Source organism: Mauremys reevesii, linkage group 19 (assembly GCF_016161935.1).
Source record: "Mauremys reevesii isolate NIE-2019 linkage group 19, ASM1616193v1, whole genome shotgun sequence".
Lineage (NCBI taxonomy): Eukaryota > Metazoa > Chordata > Testudines > Geoemydidae > Mauremys > Mauremys reevesii.
Genome location: NC_052641.1, coordinates 20738483 through 20754930, shown reverse-complemented (window position 1 = coordinate 20754930; position 16448 = coordinate 20738483). Strand labels below are relative to the sequence as shown.

General features: G+C 44.3%; 2 protein-coding genes and 1 long non-coding RNA gene across 3 annotated transcripts in view; 1 reads left to right on the top strand and 2 right to left on the bottom strand.

Annotated features, from left to right (window-relative positions):
* The window catches only part of UBAC1 (UBA domain containing 1), a 35822-nt gene extending 30033 nt beyond the window's left edge, over nucleotides 1–5789 (bottom strand). Inside the window, exon 1 of the mRNA XM_039506711.1 lies at nucleotides 5470–5789. Coding sequence (XP_039362645.1) covers nucleotides 5470–5607 — 138 coding nt within the window. The 5' untranslated portion in view covers nucleotides 5608–5789. The remainder of the gene's footprint in view (nucleotides 1–5469) is intronic.
* Nucleotides 5790–6641: 852 nt separating this feature from the next.
* LOC120386947 (ATP synthase membrane subunit DAPIT, mitochondrial-like) lies at nucleotides 6642–7263 on the top strand. The gene is made up of 2 exons (XM_039507016.1): nucleotides 6642–6845; nucleotides 7236–7263. Exons 1-2 carry the CDS (start codon nucleotides 6658–6660, stop codon nucleotides 7261–7263), a joined length of 216 nt encoding a protein of 71 aa, XP_039362950.1. The 5' UTR covers nucleotides 6642–6657.
* Nucleotides 7264–15304: 8041 nt separating this feature from the next.
* Nucleotides 15305–16448, bottom strand: part of LOC120386884 — a 36149-nt gene continuing 35005 nt past the window's right edge. The window contains exon 5 of the long non-coding RNA XR_005589958.1: nucleotides 15305–15849. This is a non-coding gene — a long non-coding RNA (uncharacterized LOC120386884). The remainder of the gene's footprint in view (nucleotides 15850–16448) is intronic.

The following is a 16448-nucleotide window of genomic DNA, read 5'->3' as shown; positions in this document are numbered from 1 at the left end:
CTTCATCGGATGCATGTAGTAGAAAATACAGAAGGAAGATATATATACACACACAATGAATATGAAACAATGGGTGTTACCATACACATTATAAGGAGACTGATCAGTTAAGGTGAGCTGTTGTCAGCAGGAGAGAAAAATAACTGTTTGTAGTGGTAATGAAAATAGCCCATTTCCAGCACTTGACAAAGAGATATAAGGAACTGGGGGTGAGGGGAGAGATAAGCATGGAGAAATAGTTTTACTTTGTGTAATGGCCCATCCACCACTACCATTACCACTACAAACAGTTATTTTTTTCTCCTGCTGACAACAGCTCACCTTAACTGATCACTCTCCTATACATACAATATGATGGGGGCTAATTTAGCTACAACTAATCAGGAAAGAGATCTTGGCATCATCGTGGATAGTTCTCTGAAGCCGTCCACACAGTGTGCAGCGGCAGTCAAAAAAGAAAACAGGATGTTAGGAATCATTAAAAAAGGGATAGAGAATAAGACGGAGAATATCTTATTGCCTTTATATAAATCCATGGTACACCTACATCTTGAATACTGCGTACAGGTATGGTCTCCTCATCTCAAAAAAAGATATACTGGCATTAGAAAAAGTTCAGAGAAGGGCAACTAAAATTATTAGGGGTTTGGAACAGGTCCCATATGAGGAGAAATTGAAGAAGCTAGGACTTTTCAGCTTGGAAAAGAGGAGACTAAGGTGGGATATGATAGAGGTATATAAAATCATGAGTGGTGTGGAAAAAGTGAAGGAAAAGTTATTTACTTGTTCCCATAATATAAGAATTAGGGGCCACCAAATTAAATTAATGGGCAGCAGGTTTAAAAACAAATAAAAGGAAGTTCTTCTTCACAAAGCACACAGCCAACCTGTGGAACTCCTTGTCTGAGGAGGTTCTGAAGGCTAGGACTATAACAGGGTTTAAAAGAGAACTATATACATTCATGGAGGTTAAGTCAATTAATGGCTATTAGCCAGGATGGGTAAGGAATGGTGTCCCTAGCCTCTGTTTGTCAGAGGGTGGAGATGGATGGCAGGAGAGAGATCACTTGATCATTACCTGTTAGGTTCACTCCCTCTGGGGCACCTGGCATTGGCCACTGTTGGCAGACAGGATACTGGGCTGGATGGACTTTTGGTGTGACCCAATATGGCTGTTCTTATGTTCTTCTTATACATCAAAATGCACCAGTTTTATCACAAGTCTTCAGCTCCTGATTTAAATTATTTCCGAACACCTCTAACACATCAACAGGGCTGCAGTGAGATTGTTTTAGCTCTGCTTTGCGTATCAGTGACTTACAACTAGTCCTTCAGCATGTTAACTGCTGATCTAAAGCCAAAGACTGCATTAGAAGCTAGGATCAACCAGAAGCTCCTAAAATTGATCTAACGAGGTACCCAAAATGCATGAGAAGAGACCATCAGTGGTTTGTTTGATCTCTGGACACCATACATTTTACAAATCCTTGGATTAAGACTCTTCTGTGAAAGAACATGGGGCTGATAAATCTAAGTTATCTCCCCTAGAGTTAACTACAGAGCTTTGCAACTATTGGTACCATACTGGCATCTTGCTAGGAATCTAAGGCCTGCAGTTAATCTTTAATTTTTTGTTTATAGTATGCAAAATTGTGGGTACTCAACCTTAATATTTGCTTGCATTGCTACTTTCCTTGGTAGACAAGAAGATATTGCTGAGAGTTTGTGTGTTTTTTACTTTCAATAAATTTTTGTTTGAAATTCTGTTTTGCTTTTCTAGTTACAGCAACATTGTGTGGGTTGTTAAAATTTGTACTATACACCTACAGTCGGACTCCAGGGCCATCTGGTTGCAGCGTGCCATTGTCTCTTCCTATCACACCACTGAACATATGGTGGACAAAGACTGAACATCCAGCCAGACCACCTTAAGGATTTAGCTAGAGATTGATCTGGGAGACGCCTGACCTGCAAGTAGGCTACAACCCTTTGGGATCCATCACAATGATGAAGATATTGTTCACCTCTTCAAAGTGACAAATCCCCTATGTTAGACTCGTGTACCCTACTCTTTGCTTAACATCTGCTCATAGGAATTATTCCAAAATGTCTGCACCAATTATAGTGTCATTTCCTGAACTGCCAACTTACCAACTGCTCAAGTGCAATGTAATTATGCCCACTTGTGTGTGGTTGAACAGACTTTTCAAAAAAAACTCTCTTTAAATACTGCCAATTTCAAAACCAGAACTGGGAAAATTTGGGTCCTGAACTTGCCAGGTGTCATGTGCAGGTAGACCATAGCACCAAGCCCCCACTAAAGGTTGAGGGGCTCCTCACAGGGGCAGGCATCTTCCCACACAGAGCAGCTCGTAGGAGCGGGGCCTTGGCTCACAGATAACTGGGGGAAAATGCTTCTCTTTTGTTGGTACAAACGCTTGCGACAGAAACCCCTCCGAGAGTAAAGATAATTAAGGATAAAGAGCTGAGTGCAGAATTAGTTAGGAAAAGACATCAGGATACTTAATGACAACTTTGGAGCTCAGTGACCTTTTGGAAGCTACTGGAGAGGAAAAGGGGGGAGAAATGGAATGCCTTCTTTCCTTATCCAAAGTAGGACTATGTAATGAATGTTACTTTCTACTACTCACAGCAATAGTGACTGCAGGGGCTTTGGGGGACAGATTAATTAGCATCACATTAGAGGTGGCTGCATCAGTTATCTGAAGGTGCTACCAAGATTCATTACAATATGCTTGTGATCACTAGACAAGATTTTTCCATTTCCATTTTTCCTCTTCATAAGGTTATATATTATCGATAATGGTTATGCAAATCCACACCATTATCACTAAGAAGCAGACAGAATGAGATGAAACACCACTGCCTAGTTATCAATTGTCTTCTGCCCCAACTCACATTACCTACAAGCACTTTTTCAATTAGGCTTCCTGAAAATTAAAAGGTCTTTCAGATACGCATGCAATCACTGTGCTACTCTGCTTGGCAATCCTCACACCACTCTTGTGCTTAATCACTCAGTTGGGCTGAATAAGGATAGCAACATGATAATTCTCCATGAGCTCTGCAGGATGTGGCAGTCCCACACCTATTCTATAATGCAGAGGCACCCTAATTTTCCCAACCAAAGGTTGCACTGGTACCTTACCAAGGACCACACCCACCCTGGATAAAATGAAGCTGTTCTCCAAATACAGATATGGCTGTGGAGACTACAGGCCCTAGCATGCTATGAGCTGAGCAGATGACCCTTTGCATCAAGTTGGAATATTGCATGCTGAGACCTGTGGCTTCCAGGGGTTCCATATTTTAAAATAAAACAGCAAGGGGACACATTATAAAATTTCTGTTTACTACATTTAGCTCACTGACCACACTTACTCGAATGGAGTCACTACACATCTAAGAGACAAAACCCTTTACTTAAAGTTATGTAAGCAATATAAAGTGTAAACATAATTATAGGTTTCTGGTATAACTGCTTGCTCTCACATCGTGTGTATATATCTAGCTATCGTGTGTGTATATATGTATACACACACTTTTATTACTAAGAGACACAAAGCTTCACATTTCTGTAACGTTTTGAAGAGGAGAAGTGCTTTGCAAGAAAATATCCTTTACTCCTCTGGGAAATAGGCAAGGACTTACGTCCCCCGCCCCGTTTTCAGTGACACAGCCATTTAGTGTCAGAGTCAAGATTAGAACGCAGGAGTTCCTGGCTCAGACAACTTGAACATGCTGTCTTGCCCCAGGAATTGCATCTTCTGGGGCAAACCATGGTAACAGTCTCATGTACTGAGATCCTATAGGTTACTGTAAAAAAAACCAAAAAACGAGGAGTCCTTGTGGCACCTTAGGCCTGGTCTACACTGGGGGTGGGGGGGGTGGGGGTGGTGTCGATGTAAGATACGCAACTTCAGCTACGGGAATACGATAGCTGAACTTGACGTATCTTATTTCGACTTACCTCCCATCCTCACGGCGTGGAATCGACGGTCGTGGCTCCCCCGTCGCCTCCGCTACCGCCCCTCGCTCTGGTGGAGTTCCGGAGTCCACGGGAGCGTGTTCGGGGATCGATATACCGCATCTAGACAAGACGCGATATATCGATCCCCGATAAATCGATCGCTACCCGCCGATCCGGCCGGTACTCTGTACATACCCTTAGTGACTAACAAATTGAGTTTGTCTCTAAGGTGCCACAAGGACTCCTCGGGTGTTTTTGCTGATACAGACTAACACGACTATCACTGAAACCTATACGTTACTGTATTTGTCACATTTACTGAAAAAATAGAACAGTCATTACAAGCTTAGAATTTCAGTCCAACAGACCCGCCAACAAACTGACCCATTCTCTTGATGAACAACAGATCCAAACCCTGTCACCAACAAGATGCATGGTAAATAAGTAAACCAGAATGAAGAAACCCTCTGTTTCAGCCAAATTTCATCCAATGGCATCTTTACATATTCTCTCTTCAGTGCAATCAGTTTCCTAAAGGGCAAAGGACTGCGAGGCATGTGAAAGCCTTAATGGATTGAAGGCAAGGAGAACATGAAACCCACATTACTGAACCAATTAAGCAGTAATGATGTAGTAGGTAGTAATCTTCTGATAAAGTAGTACCCCACTGTCAACTTCAAAGAACTTGTAGTTGTTATCCCTATTCTTTATGTTTGTTCTGAAAATACAGAAAACCAAGGAACAAACAAATATTGCAGTCGCTTGTAGGAAACCATCCAAAACCACTTCAGCAACTTCTCACAAGGTGTATCTGCCAACCCATACAATAGTGTGAGTATACGAGCTAGAAATATGTAGTCTAGGGGTCCCATGAATCCTAACTCCTGTAGTTAAAGGTTGTGCAGCAATTCCCACATTAACCTCATTTCCCCCCCGCCCCCCGAACTGGAATAGAAAACAGCTCTCTATATACAGGACATTAAGGGGAGGAACGTACAAAATCTGAAATATTCACTACAAACTGCAGCATTTACCTGGGCCAGCAGGCTCAGAGGTCAAATAGTGTATGAAGCCTCAAGATTTTAATGGCACCCACTAGGCACGTACAAGCCCCGCACCACCACCAAGGACACGCGACAATTAACTACAGTCAGAGGGTATTTAATGCAGGACCCCCCTCCCCCGCCCCCATACAGTGAAGGGAACTTTTCTTTTGTGGTGGGGGAAAGAGGCAGAGGGCACTGTGCGCCCCCCGCCCCCCGGCTGGCTACAGACAGGGCGGGTGGGGGTGGATGGTACAACTGAGGCTCCCCGCCCCCCGGGCACACTCGGGGCCTATTGCCAATGCGCTGCAGACCCCCCCCCCCCGCAGAGGGGCTATAAATACCCCGGGGGCCCGGCTCCCCTGCCACGGGGGGGGAGGGGCGGGGAGAGCGGGCCGGGGCGGGCCGGGCCGGGCCGGAGGTGGGGTCCCTTACGTGCTTCAAGCACCGCTCCTTGAGCTTCTCCACCGTCGTGTCCTCGGGCACCTCCTCCAGCCACTCCGCGCCCTCCATGGAGCAGACATGGAGCCTCAGCACCCGCCCGGCGAAGATCTTCTCCTCCTGCACGAACATCGCGCCCGGCCGCCCTCACCAGCCCGCGGCCATGGCTGCTGCTCCCGCGGCCCCTGCGGCCGGCCGGCGGGGCGGGGAGGGGAGCAGGGCCCGGGCCCGGCTCCTCGCTCTGCGGCCCCCGCCTCACACACGCCCTCGGCTCCAGCGGCAGCTCCTGTCCCCGCCGAGGCCGCCCCAAGCCGCACAGCGCCGGAAGTAGGGTGTGCCGCACTGCATGCTGGGACTTGTAGTTTTCTCTGCCCTCAGCGGCCCGCAGGCGTTTAGCACAACACCGGAAGTGGAAGACGCATTGCATGCTGGGACGTGTAGTTTTCTCCGCCCTCCACTGCCTGCCAGAGTTTGACACCATTCCGGAAGTGCCGGCCCAGCTGCCTGTTGGGGGCTGTAGGTTCCCCCTTTACCTCCCTCTCCAGTTGTCAACCCTCCAGGAATTAAAAATTACTTTTAATTAACGATTATGTCATGTGATGAAATATCCAGGAATATGTCCAATTAAAATTGGGAACCTTATTCCAGAAGGGAGCCCAGTGCACTCTGGGAGCTGTAGTTTTTTACTTGGGGTGGGGAGGGAGGAGGGAAGCCTCCTGGTTTCTGATGGGAGTTGAGGCCCGCACCCAGAAAAAGGCATGGTGCATTGTAAACAGTTGCAGTCCCAGGGCATTGTGTGGGTTTTACTCACCTCAAACAAAGTGCATTGTGGAAATTGCACATCCTCTCTCTCTGAATACAAGGGACTTCCAAGTGAAGTGCAAGTGCATGGTGGGATTTGTAGTCCCTGCCAGGAAATTAAACGGGCCAAGTGCATTATGGGAGTAGTAGGCCCTATTTAATAAACAACCCTACATGCATTATGGGAATTGTAGTCTTAGTCAGGAAATGAAGCCCAAGTGCATTGTTGGAGTAGTAGTCTCTGTTAGAAAAAAAACCCCACAAGTGCATTATGGGAGTTGTAGTCCTGGTTACGAAATAATCCACTGTAATCTGTCTATTCTACCTCTCTCAGCTTTTTCTCTCTCACAACTACAAGAGCGTGCAGCAGGACCAGCAACCATGGCAGGACGTGACTCTGGAACACAGCACAAGTTCACTGGTATTCAGAAATACTTCAATTCCTACACCATAACAGGCAGAAGGAATTATGTAATAGCTACATATGCAAGCATTGCCATGGTCATTTTATATTTCAAACTAAAGCCTAAAAAACAAACTCCAGCGGTGACAGAAAATAGTGGTTGCTGGTATGTCTGTTAGTATTGGATCTCATCTTGCAATGGAAACAGGAGTTGATGTACTATTATGTACATTTCAATAAAACAAACAAAACATAAAAAACCTACAAGACAACATCCCACAGGCATCCACCCTACCACTAATGGGCTGGGTTCAAAGCTGGGACTGAGGTGTCAGCGATACCGTAACACTCAGCCCTTCCAGTGGTTTGCACATTAGCCTGCTAAACCCAGGGTTGTGAGCTCAATCCCTGAGGGGGCCATTTAGGGAACTGGGGTAAAAATCTGTCTGGGGACTGGTCCTGCTTTGACCAGATGATCTCCTGAGGTCCCTTCCAACCCTGATATTCTTTGATTCCTCTTGTTGATGTATGAATAAAAGAGATTATGTCATTTTAGGAGAATTCCACTCGACCCTGTTTTGTAATGAAGGTGGTAAAAGAGTCTCTGTAATTTCAGAATAAGTAATTTCACCTGTTTGTGCCTCTGTTTCCCCATCTATAGACTGGACAGACAGAGAGGCAGGGTAGCTCAGTGGCTAGGGCTCTAGCCTGAGACTTTGGAGAGTGCAGCTGAATTCCTTGCTCCACCATGTACTTTGTGTGTGATCCGGGCAGCTCACTTAGTCTCTCTGTGCCTCTGGTCCATACCTGCAAATAAAACAATACTTCCAAGCCTCACAGGCTGTTGTAAGGACAGAAACACTTTAAAAAAATGTGAGGCACTAAGATATTACAGTAATGGGGGCTGGATACTTACCTTATGTAGACACTTATCTTCCTTTCTGAAGGATGCAGGATGTTGTGATCTGTGGATTCTGTATAGCAGCTAGATGTTATAAATGTTCAAACATCACCCTTCCTTTTTATTACTCAATTACCATATATTTTCTGAAGTTTTGGTTCTTACAGACTCCCAGAACAAAATAACCTGTCCTTAGGTAATCAGATACTATGGTGATGAGCTCAATATAAATGCCTGGATAGGCAGATAGATGATGGATTAGATAAACAAAAAAACATTTTCCAGATGATGGAAAAAAATTATGCTAAATTATGCTCTAAACACATCTAAGCAGTTCAAAGGAAATACATGGCTAAATACATAAAGCTAAAAAAAATTACGTTAAATCAATTGACATCAGAACAATTTAAGATGAAAAGACAATTAGAAACACATGTAGGTTATTAAATGAAAAAATAAAAAGATGAGGAGTATGAGACAAACATAAGAAAAGTACAGTCAATTATTTCCTTTTGAAATTATTGTTAATTATACCTTACATTTGCACTATGATATTCCCAGAGATGGGTAAAAGACTGAAAACAGTAGCTGTGCAATAATGGATATTATTTTTGTGTAGCTGTGGGACTTTACAGGAAGTTTTCAGTTTGGCCATTTGGGGGAGACAATAAACTGTATTTAGGATTTGTTAAAAAGGAAGACAGGATTACTGGAAATATAAAGTGTGGCTGACAGGCAGATGAAGCTTTCTGGAAAAAATAAATCCAAACACTCCTAGTGGCTTGGTGGGTTTGTGCACTGAACATTTATTTCTCAAGGTAAAGGGTCTAGTCAATAATTCTGAAAGGCTCATTGTATCTCCCCAATTGTATGCAGGCACATGGCTACTGACTGTGGGGCACCCCATTTCTGATTGCACACCAAACCTGTATCAGTTCTTTCAGCTCGACTGATGAAATGCACTAAGAGCTAGGGATTTCATTATTAATTATTATTATTATTTATTTATTTTGAAGACAATTTTGCTACAATCATGCCCCACCATGTCCCTGAGAGTCATAATATATACAGAGTAGGGTGAAGGTGATTGTAGCAAAAATCAGAATGCTAAACAACTGGTGTATATTTAGGATGATATGGTCTTGTCTTGAAAAGATTATGGCCAAAGCAGTCTTTACACTGTTTTATTCCATCTTCACTCCGCCTGACTCCCATCTCAAGATCATCATCATAAATAAATACAATTATAAAAAAAATACATGCTGCACTTACATAGTACTTTTTTCCATGGTAGAATATTGATGTGTCTAATGTAGTGTATCATAGTGCAATGTACATACCCTACCTGCTGTAGTTTGGAGATGTTCAGTTTTATGAACTTTAAATTTTATGAACTCCTCAGTCCCCCATTAGTTCATAAAATAGGGGTTCTACTGTATTCTGTATCACATGCATAATGAAAATATGTGGGTAAATTTATAGCCATTAAAACAAACTTGATTGGCAACCAAAATTAACTAGTTGTTCCCCAATACTGTCATGTCCCTCAAGCCAATAAATACCCACCCAGCTATTAGCCCTAGTTACAAAGTCAAATTAAACAACTGCATCTTGCACACCATCCTAAAGCCTCTGAGATCTTAGCTTTAACAGACCACAAGAGGGAGAAAATTTCCCCTTAGATGATCCCCTGCCACCTACCATACATACAGAGAATACATAAATATCTCCTGTCTGTGTGTTCCATTCTATGCATCCGAAGAAGTGAGCTGTAGCTCATGAAAGCTCATGCTGAAATAAATTTGTTAGTCTCTAAGGTGCCACAAGTACTCCTGTTCTTTTTTCTGGGGAGAGACTGCAAGAGCCTTCCAGCTGATGAATAGATTGTCTTCCCACATAAAAGACCATTACTTTTTACCCCATCAGCTATTTGAATATGCTGCCTGGTTTTACTTTCATATCTATTGACAGGGATCCCCTCCATTATTAATGGAATAACAAAAGAAAGAAAGAAAGGGCTGTGACATTGCAGTATGATATCCCTCCTTCCCATACCCAGGCTAACCACCCTTCACCCTTGGCTGACAGTGCCAGAAATCCTCTCTCATTAGCGATTATCTCTGCTCATCGATACAAGTCAAATAACCAAATAATAATAGGTACAAAAGCACTTTGTGGTTTTGCTTGTGGTTCAGCCTGGTGCTTTTACCTGAGCAACTCTTAGCAGAAGGAGCTCATTTATATTTTCTTTTCAGGGAGTGGGGGAGGAGAAGTTTGAAGTTTTGTGTATGTCTCACTGCCCCTCTCCATGGTGCTGAAACACATGCCCCACTCCCCCGCCCTTAGCAGTTTACTCATCGCAGCACATTTGCACCTTGATCCAATTCCTACTGAAGTCAGTCTCAGTTTTCCCATTGACTTCAATGGGTGGTAGATTAGCCCTTTGGTTCCCAAGACTTCCCAGGCACCTTGATGTTCTTCCGTTAGGCTGGGACCCTTCACACCTACTTTCTACTAAAGCATTCCCACAATTATACGTCTGTGCACAGCTGCTGCTGTGGCTCAGCCTTTGCCAGGCCTGTTGTGGTTGCCAGCAAAAGAATCAATCTCCCTCCCGAAAGGAACCAGCAGTGATACTTTTATTATCATTACTATTATTATTTCTTCAATGGGACTTGTATGGGTTCCACAGTCCTGGGAGAAGATGAAAATTTGGATTCTGAATGAACAATGCAGCTAGCTGAGGTCCTCGCAGCTCCTCTCACCTAAGCCAGGAGGAACCAGTATATTTTGTTAGATGTTTAAACACAATGAAACACTCAGGCGATTTCCACAATGGGCTAAATTCAGCAGTGAGCTCTACGCAAGTCTAAGCTGTGTAGACTTTGACACAACCTTTGGTGCTGGACTGTGATGACCCACCCCTTCCTTGGCACACACTTTTTTCAACACCGGTGTCTCTGGGTCACCAGTACAGTCGTTTACACTTCTAAGCTTCCTCTCAGGATACTTTCATGTGGCTATCGAGTGATTCTGGCTGCTTTTCCTAACTGTATTTCAAGGGCCCGAAGCTGGGAATGGGGCATGAATCACTTGATGATGACCTGTTCTGTTCATTCACTCTGAAGCACCTGGCATTGGCCACTGTCAGAAGACAGGATACCGGGCTAGATGGATCATTGGTCTGACCCAGTATGGCTGTTCTTATGGCTCTCTTCAAAACCCCACTGATTTACTATGCCTCTGTCTTCTGGGTTTAAAAGCTACTAAACTTAATCATAGAATCATAGAATTCAAGATCAGAAGGGACCATTATGATCATCTAGTCTGACCTCCTGCAAGATGCAGGCCACATAAGCCGATCCACCCACTCCTTAAGCAAGCGACCCCTGCCCCATGCTTCGGAGGAAGGCGAAAAACCTCCAGGGCCACTGCCAATCTACCCTGGAGGAAAATTCCTTCCCGACCCCAAATATGGCGGTCAGCTGAACCCCGAGCATGCGGGCAAGACTCTCCAGCCATACCCTCTGGAAAAAGGCTAACAATATCCTATCATTGACCCATTGTACTAATTACCAGTGTGGCACTTAATTGAACTATTGACTAAGCCTGTTATCCTATCATACTATCTCCTCTATAAACTTATCTAGCTTAATCTTAAAGTCATGGAGGTCCTTCGCCCCCACTGTTTCCCTCGGTAGGCTGTTCCAGAATTGCACTCCTCTGATGGTTAGAAACCTTCATCTAATTTCAAGCCTAAATTTCCTGACTGACAATTTATATCCGTTTGTCCTCGTGTCCACATTAGCACTGAGCTGAAATAATTCCTCTCCTTCCCTGGCATTTATCCCTCTGATATATTTAAAGAGTGCAATCATATCTCCTCTTATCCTTCTTTTGGTTAAGGAAAACAAACCGAGCTCCTCAAGTCTCCTTTCATACGACAGGCTTTCCATTCCTCAGATCATTCTAGTGGCCCTTCTTTGTACCCGTTCCAGTTTGAATTCATCCTTCTTAAACATGGGAGACCAAAACTGCACACAATACTCCAAATGAGGTCTTACCAACGCCTTATATAACGGGACTAACTTGTATGTAACCAGATTAAACATAACAGTAGTGAGCAGTGATCCTTCTACTTCCTTCTCCTAAAGGGAAAGCCTAAGCTTAGAAAAGCCTGGCAGTGGTTCCGGTTCCCGGTCACAGTTTAGCTCCCTAACCCGCTCTGTGATCCTGCTCCCTCTCTGCTCAGGAGCCAGCCAATCACCCTTCAAATGCAACTCCCCAAAGTTCCCAACAAGAACTGGGATGGAGCTTTCATCCCAGACTCTGAGCCAGGGGTGGCTCCAGGCATCAGCATGCCAAGCGCGTGCTTGGGATGGCAAGCCACTGGGGGCGCTCTGCCGGTTGCTGCGAGGGTGGCAGGCAGGCTGCCTTCGGCGGCTTGCCTGCAGAGGGTCCACTGGTCCCGCGGCTTCGGCGGACCTCCCGCAGGCCTGCCGCCGAATCCGCGGGACCAGTGGACCCTCCGCAGGCAAGCCACCGAGGGCAGCCTGCCTGCTGTGCTTGGGGCGGCAAAATGCCTAGAGCCGCCCCTGCACTGAGCCTCTGTCTCCGAGCACCCTGCAGCATATGTTCTTCTAGGTTTCAGCCAACAACATACCCCATCATACAATTTCGCTTAACAACATTTATCCTAGAACAACATCTCATATCAAACAACTTCAAGTGAACATAGCCCCTTCTCCACAAGGGCTAAGGCGCGTTTGGAGAGGAGTGTGGAACTATAGCAGAGAAAAGGATTTTTTTTGGCCATGTTTTGCACATGAACATTATATACCAACCTGAAGCTGAATGGTTTATTTCCATGCTTTGAGTGCAGCCCCCGTTTGCTTGAGAAAATGTGCTCATAAAGTTGCAAATACAGGGCAATTTGGCTACTGGTGGATAATGCATCATAAAGGCTAAAGAACTATGAGCATTTAAAAATAGTCTGTTTAAAGGAGGGACATTACCTGCTTTATTTGCCCTTTAGCAGAATAACTATATAATATGTTTATTATGTTAATATCATCCAAAGCCAAACAGTGCACAGTCTGTTACCTGCTTTTTATTACCAATATGCCATATCTAAAAGACCAAATGTCTGAATGACGAAAAGTGGAAACCAAAGTCTTTTTTCCTTTGAGAACTCACATCTGCCATTTTATGTCTCTGGCTCAATTATTTTAGGTGATTGCTTCCAGCAGCAAGAATCTCCTTGATTTCAGAGACTGGGCCAAATATTAGTCTCACCAAAGAAAGTTGCAAAGCTCCTGTTGATTTAATGTGACTCGGATTTGGCCTGGGGGCTGCTCTAAATCACATCAAAGAACCAGACATGTACAGAGTGCAAAGACCACCCACCTTTGCAACCTCCACTTGAGCTATGCCATGTGCTTCTGAGTGGGTATCCAGGCCATAATTGCTACACAACTTGGGACAGATTCTCTGATGTTACCTTACGATGGTCCCAACAGAGACAAGGGGAGCTGTCAGGGAGTCGGTTATGCCTCCCTTATTCTCTTCATGGTGCCAAGTGCAAGTCAGAGCAGTGTTAGGGCTGCTCTAACATCTGCAGACTGTTTCTGGTCCCCTAGAGATGAGACAGTGGCTGAGGATACCTAGCATGCATTTGCTATGGCTGCTCCCTTTCCTGACATACCCTCTGTTCCAGATGCCCCAAGAAAGGCAGTGTAGGAACCAGCTGGGGACTCCCATCAAGGGGCTTATAGTGAGTCTGTGCAGGGGTGAGAATTGGCTCCTTTCTCGTGCCCTCTCACCCCCGCCCACCTCCAGCAAGAGGGAGTGTGGCTTGTTGCTTGCTCAGCAGCGGCTCCCTGACACTGCCAGCCCTTTAGCCACTCAAGCACACTCCTCTGGGCTAGGCCAGGCTTTCCCTCGCCCTGCCAGGTGCACCCCAACCCCTGAATCTCTTTGAATCACTCCCCTGTCGCTGGCTACTCACAGAACTTCCAGATCCTTTGTCCCCAAAGGCGCAGTGTGCCCCAATTTACCAGTTTCACCATAAGCCCCCACTCCTGCGAACCACACATCACTTGTGTGACCACCTACAGTAAAGGAAAAGTAGATGTATTTAAGAAAGAATAAAGAAATAACTAGAAAGAGGAGAGAATGGTGGAAACAAGTGGTCACAATGCAAAACAAAACACAGAACGTGAATCTGGGTCTACACTTATCAGTGGTTCCTTTCCTATCCAAAACAACTGATTTTCCCCTGAAAGTTCAGTCTTTTGAAGAGCTGGCTGATTTCAGACAACTCAGGATCCAAGCATCCATGAATGTCCCCTCTCACCCCTGCTCCCCACTGAGGGTTTCCTCAGTGAATGGATCCAGAACATCCTTCCCCTCACTCTGTGATACTGAAACAGTCTATTGTTTCTATTCACAGACAGGGCGAATCCTGTCTTGCTGCAGTATTTCTATTTTACCTTTAAGTGGTTTTGACTCTTTGTCGTGGCCTCTGATGGTTTCCCATTCAATGTGTTAGTATTGCAAGAGGCTAAGCAATTGAACCTTATATTGCATCATGGGCCAGACAGGGCAGAGTGACAACTCCCCGTGGCATGACTGGGCCATGAACATCAACTCCAAGTCCAGAAAACATCCCTTGAATATACACACACTGTTCCTTAAATATTACCCGTACATACATCTTGGTATGATTATGAGTTTTGACAAGTTATGAGCTTTCTGTAGACACCTCACATGATATCCCTTATGGATAAATACCCGGCAAGATGTGTGTTTGGTGTAGTGAGTTTGGCAGGTCTGAAGTGAAAGTTGTTTCCAAAGAACAGAGGACCCATTTCCAAGGGTCTCTGTGGCATACACACCTACTGCAGGAAGATCATCATTTATTTCAAGACTTTGGCACTGAGTATCTTTCCTGATAGCTTTGAGTGAAGAAATATGCTAGTGGAAAGGATAATGAAGCAAATTTGTCTTCCTCCAATCAAACAGATTCACGCCTCGGATGGGATAAAGGGGTAAAGAACTTTCCCTTCACAATATTTTTCTCCGTAATATGTTTTGACAATTTAATTTAGAAGTCATAGAGTAGCGAGGACACAGTCACCTGCGGGGGTGGACATCAGAGGGTTCAGTTGCCTTTGTGATGAATTGGTGATAGTACAGAAATGACAAAATAACACAGGGGGACATGGAGGAGGCTGGCAGCAAAGTTGGCAGCATGCATAGGATAAATTGAACACTACATTTCATCCAGGGCTCCTCAATAGTCCTGTGCAGCCCAATATAATTTATGAATTGTAATTAGCATTTTATTATGGATAGTGCTCTAACTGCTTCTGTATCGCTTCGTTTCAGATTTTGCAGCAGTTGCAGAGTAAAGTTTTTGTAAATACAAAATACATATTTATTGAAATTAAAGCAATAAATATGCTTTGGATGGTGATCTCTTGCAATTAGTTTACACAGAGTCTGAAATTCCTTGCAGAGGTGGCTCCTCAGGGCATGCAGAGTTGCTCTGACTATGCTGTTTTGAATCATATGCATTACCATTGGTACATTGGATCTGAGCAGCATCTTCGTACGCTGCTGTCATGTAGTCAGCAGTTTTTTATATGACTTCTCAGAGACCCTGTGTTGTAACACAGGAACCAGAGAGAACCACAGGATCTGCCTGGGTCCAGCAGCCTCAAGAAGGAATCTCTATATTCATTACCACTGAGTCCGGTCTGCTCTCTATCATGAAGGAGATTCTACCCGCCTTCAGTATCAGCAGCCTCCATTGGTTGGCTGTGAACTTTATTTATACCCTCTGTCTGTCCTGAGGCTTGCAGGAGCCCTCTCATCTGGCTGTGAGGTTAGTATGTTAAAGACACATGGGTGAGTGGAAAGTGCCCAGATTCATTTCTCCATTTTTTATTTACATTTCAAACCATCTGGAAAAGTCTGTCTTTTTTGTCATCTTCATCAGCTACGACATGGGGAAGGGACATGAATTTCATTTGCTCTTAACTTTACATCTCAGCTTGGGAAGCAGGGCACGTTTCCACTAGCGGCTGATCTTTATTTGGTAATATCAAGAGGTGGGACTCACCAATTCACTCCTTCTATGTGATTTCCAGCCATGGAGGGTCCTGACATTTGCATCCCTCTGTCTGCTGCTCCCATACATGCTAAAGAATAAGTTCCTCTGCCCATCCTTTCTTGCTCCCCTCCTGCCTCCGTTTTTCTACTCCACCTGCCAGAGAACAGTAGACTGAAAGTTACACACACACGCAAAAACCATGTTCATTTCAGTCTGTGACTCTGTTTGCACATGGAGGAGGCAGGGAGCCCCCAGGCAGAAAAGAATCCACCAAGAGTCTTAGGGGCTTGATGAGGGAACCACTGGGTGAGATTCTCTGGCCTGTGTAATTTAGTAGGTTGGACCAGATGATCAGAATAGTTCCTTCTGGGAGATTCTTCTGACCCAGATCCTCAGCTTATATAAATCCTCCACTGAGGATCTAGCTCCTATGTATCTGAGATATCATTACAGATGATGTAACTAGAGTTGGTCAAAACGTGGAATTTCTATCCCCTGGGACATCCCAATGGTTCAAAATTTGTTTCCATTCCAAACTGGAACAAGAACCAAAACCAAATCAAAATATCTCACAAAAGATCTTTGAAAAAAAATCTCACTTTGGGTCAATCAAGACATTCCATGTAAACAAAATCAAAACTTTTTTTTTCCAGTTCGGACTTTTTAAGACAACTTAATAAGTAATAATACAAAAAAAAATAATTTCCAAACAAATGTCCTTTGAAAATAAGTATTCCATTAGACTGAGGTCA